The 3,236-nt window shown below is 31.9% G+C and overlaps 1 protein-coding gene across 1 annotated transcript; it reads left to right on the top strand.

The window, feature by feature from the left end:
* Positions 1-1,128: 1,128 nt before the first annotated feature.
* Positions 1,129-2,661, top strand: LOC126732670 (methylesterase 10-like). The gene is made up of 3 exons (XM_050435643.1): positions 1,129-1,537; positions 1,650-1,763; positions 2,117-2,661. The coding sequence occupies exons 1-3, from the start codon at positions 1,172-1,174 to the stop codon at positions 2,405-2,407; spliced, it is 771 nt and encodes a 256-aa protein (XP_050291600.1). The 5' UTR covers positions 1,129-1,171; the 3' UTR covers positions 2,408-2,661.
* The last annotated feature ends 575 nt before the right edge of the window (positions 2,662-3,236 follow it).

The following is a 3,236-nucleotide window of genomic DNA, read 5'->3' as shown; positions in this document are numbered from 1 at the left end:
ATAAAGATTATAATTTCTATCGTAATATTCAATGTACCAAACGTAATCTAAATAATATTACACTACTCAATAACTTATTGTTGAATTTATATTTTTAAAATCCAACCGTTGAATTACACGTATTATATGTTCTTAACATGCATGCCAATTTTTATACTAATCAGATATAATTTACCATTTAATCCATAATCTCATATTTTATGCATTATTTTAAATTATCAAAACTTGAATTTAAACAATTGATTGATGACATGGTTATTGATCTTAATTATATTTAAATTTTGTAAGCATGGAATATACAAAGATAATGTAATCTAACAATGAATTTATTAAAATTTAAATTTAATTAAACAAATATTGGGTGGTTAAACTTGTTTAAGAATGCTCTTACACGGTTACACAATTGCATAGGGATGTTACGTGCGAAGTGTCAATTTTTAAACCCATAACTAAAAATATCAAGATTTTTAATTTTTATTATATCATTAGTGTAACATCAATGAAATTCACATTCATGGCTACCTTAGTTTGTAAACTATTTGTAGTAACAATTATTTGTAACAAAAGAGACGGCATGTTTAGTAATTTTTCCGTCTTGAAAATTGGCTGTGGTGTTTCAACTATTTATAGGAAAAATTCAAAAACTTATGTGAACCGACCAAATTCTCAGTTTTTTTTTTTAATTATAATTTTTTTTTGGGAAAGATCAAACTATTATTGTCCAAAAAAAAAAAAAAAGTCCAACCTTTGGTTTTACCGTTGCATTTTTTTTTTGGAAACAACCGTTACATTTTTTTAGATGTGTTACATTTTTAATATTTTCACATTATTTTTACAACAAATTATAATTAGTAAGTTGTCATTAATTCTAATTTAAATCTATAGTTTCTTCCTCAAAAAAAAAAAAAAAAAATCTATAACTTAAATTACTTTTTTGCTCATCCATAACAACTAATGACAACTTCTACTTAAAATTTGTTGTGAAAATATCGTAGATATAGCATTTTTTTTTCTTTTTTTTAATTTATTTATGAATACCATCACATGTTTTTTAGACCTTATATTCTATTATATTTTATATCCCATATGGCTTCAAATCCATATATATATACACCCAGAAAAAAAGTCAGCCCCACCCCCAACTAAGAAAAAAAAACCTAGGAAAACGACAATGGGAGATGATGTGAAGCACTTTGTTTTAGTTCATGGAGTTTGCCATGGGTCTTGGTGCTGGTACAGGCTTATCGCTCTGTTCAAACAAGCTGGTCACCGCGTCACCGCTTTGGACCTTGGTGCTTGTGGGATCAACCCCAAACAGCTAAATGAGATCACTTCTATTTGGGACTACGTGCACCCGTTGATGGAGTTCATGGCCTCTCTCCCTCAAGGTGAGTCTGTGATTTTGGTTGGTCATAGCTATGCCGGCCTTTGTATCTCTCTAGCCATGGAAAGCTTCCCAGAAAAAGTTTCACTAGGAGTTTTTGTCACAGCCTATATGCCAGACTTCAAATCTCCACCACTAACTCTCATCCAAGAAGTAAAAAGTTTCTTTCCCAATTCCTAATATTTCATTTGACTGCCTTATAGAACTGCTATTTTGTTTACTCACTTCATTATCTTTTGCTTTGGTGTTGGGTACCACAAACCAGTATTTCAAAAGGACCCCAAAAGAATCCACAATGGATTGCCAATTATCTTTAGATTCGGTATTATTTGGTCCGGATTATATGAGAACCAAGGTGTACGCCCACTGTCGATCAGAGGTAAGCTTTACAAGCAAATTCATACTTTTCTCAAGTGCTTAATACTTGATGAACAAATTATAGGCTCCGTTACATACTCTGAAGTTTAAAATTCAGCTATTTTAAGTTTCATTTTAGAGTGTTTTTTTACTTTCCAAACGAAGTTGTTTTGGTGAACTTGATTGTGTGAATTGGATGAAAAGATTACATTGAAAATGAGTAAAGTCAAAAGGACTAAAATGAAACTTAAATGAAGTACAATTAAATTAGTCACAGAGAGAGAGAGAGAGAGAGAGAGAGAGAGAGGTATTTGGAATCAGCCAAAATATTGTACCATATTATTCGTACTATTTATATGGTTGACTTGCATACAGGATTTGGAATTGGCTAAAGTGTTGATGAGGCCAAATGGATTGTTTATGGAAGACTTTTCTAAGGAGGGTATGTTAACAGAAGAGAAGTATGGGTCAATTGATCGGGTTTTTATAGTTTGCGAAGAAGATGAAGTGATGAAAGAGGATTTCCAACGCTTGATAATCGAGGACAGCCCCCCAAAAGAAGTGATTTTAATTAGGGAAGCTGGGCATATGGTGATGCTCTCAAAACCTAGTGAACTTTGCCAATGGTTATTGGAAGTTGCTGGCAGATATCATCGTCTTTCTTAGGCCAACCATTAGAGCTTCACAAAGTAAAAGTAAAGTAAAAATGTTCGGTGAAGTTGGAGTGTTGGACATGCAGGTGGTCCTTGACTGATGAGTAAATTTATTCAGCAAAAAAAAAAAAAAAAAAATTTATTTGTAATAAAGGTCAAGGAATCTCAATTATGGTAAATTGCTATGTTGTTAAAAAGGTAACCTTCTACCTTTTTCTTTTTTCCGTTTGCTTTTAATCATGGATCATTGAATGTAACCCTTTCTTATTTTTATGAGAAAAATTGTAAACATAAATTTTTTTTTAAACCACTTATATGACAGGTTGTTAGTGATAAGTAAAAAAATTATGATAATAGTAAATCTAAGTAAAACAAGTAAAAGCAGTGACGGCTATAGAATTGTGGATTTGCTTATAGTAGTTATAGTTTTAATCAAATTAAACAGATGGGCGTTGTGGAGCTGGTTGAATAAAAATGTCAAATCATCCAATCTGACTTGAATTCTTCCAAAGCAGACCCTAGTTAGTTTCCACCGACCATCGTAGGACTGTTGAAAAAATTGTGGTAAATGGCAAACTCTTATTTATTAGGAAGGTTCAAATTAAATACTTATTGTTCTTTAGGGGCAACTTGGGTATAAAGGGGGTGGTGGACCTGGTGGTCTTATTAGACATCAATTCGAATTTTGGTCACTGGGTTTGTCTCTATGTGAGAAATTGACCTTAGAGGATGGACTACAGCTTGCAAATTCCATAGCCTTTTGCAATTTGGAATTTTGAAATTGAATTGAATTTGCCTGTAGTAGTAAAAGTTTTTAATCAAAACAGACAACATTGACCTCA

This window comes from Quercus robur, chromosome 6 (genome assembly GCF_932294415.1).
Source record: "Quercus robur chromosome 6, dhQueRobu3.1, whole genome shotgun sequence".
NCBI classification, from domain to species: Eukaryota; Viridiplantae; Streptophyta; class Magnoliopsida; order Fagales; family Fagaceae; genus Quercus; species Quercus robur.
This window is presented reverse-complemented; position numbering and strand designations above follow the sequence as displayed.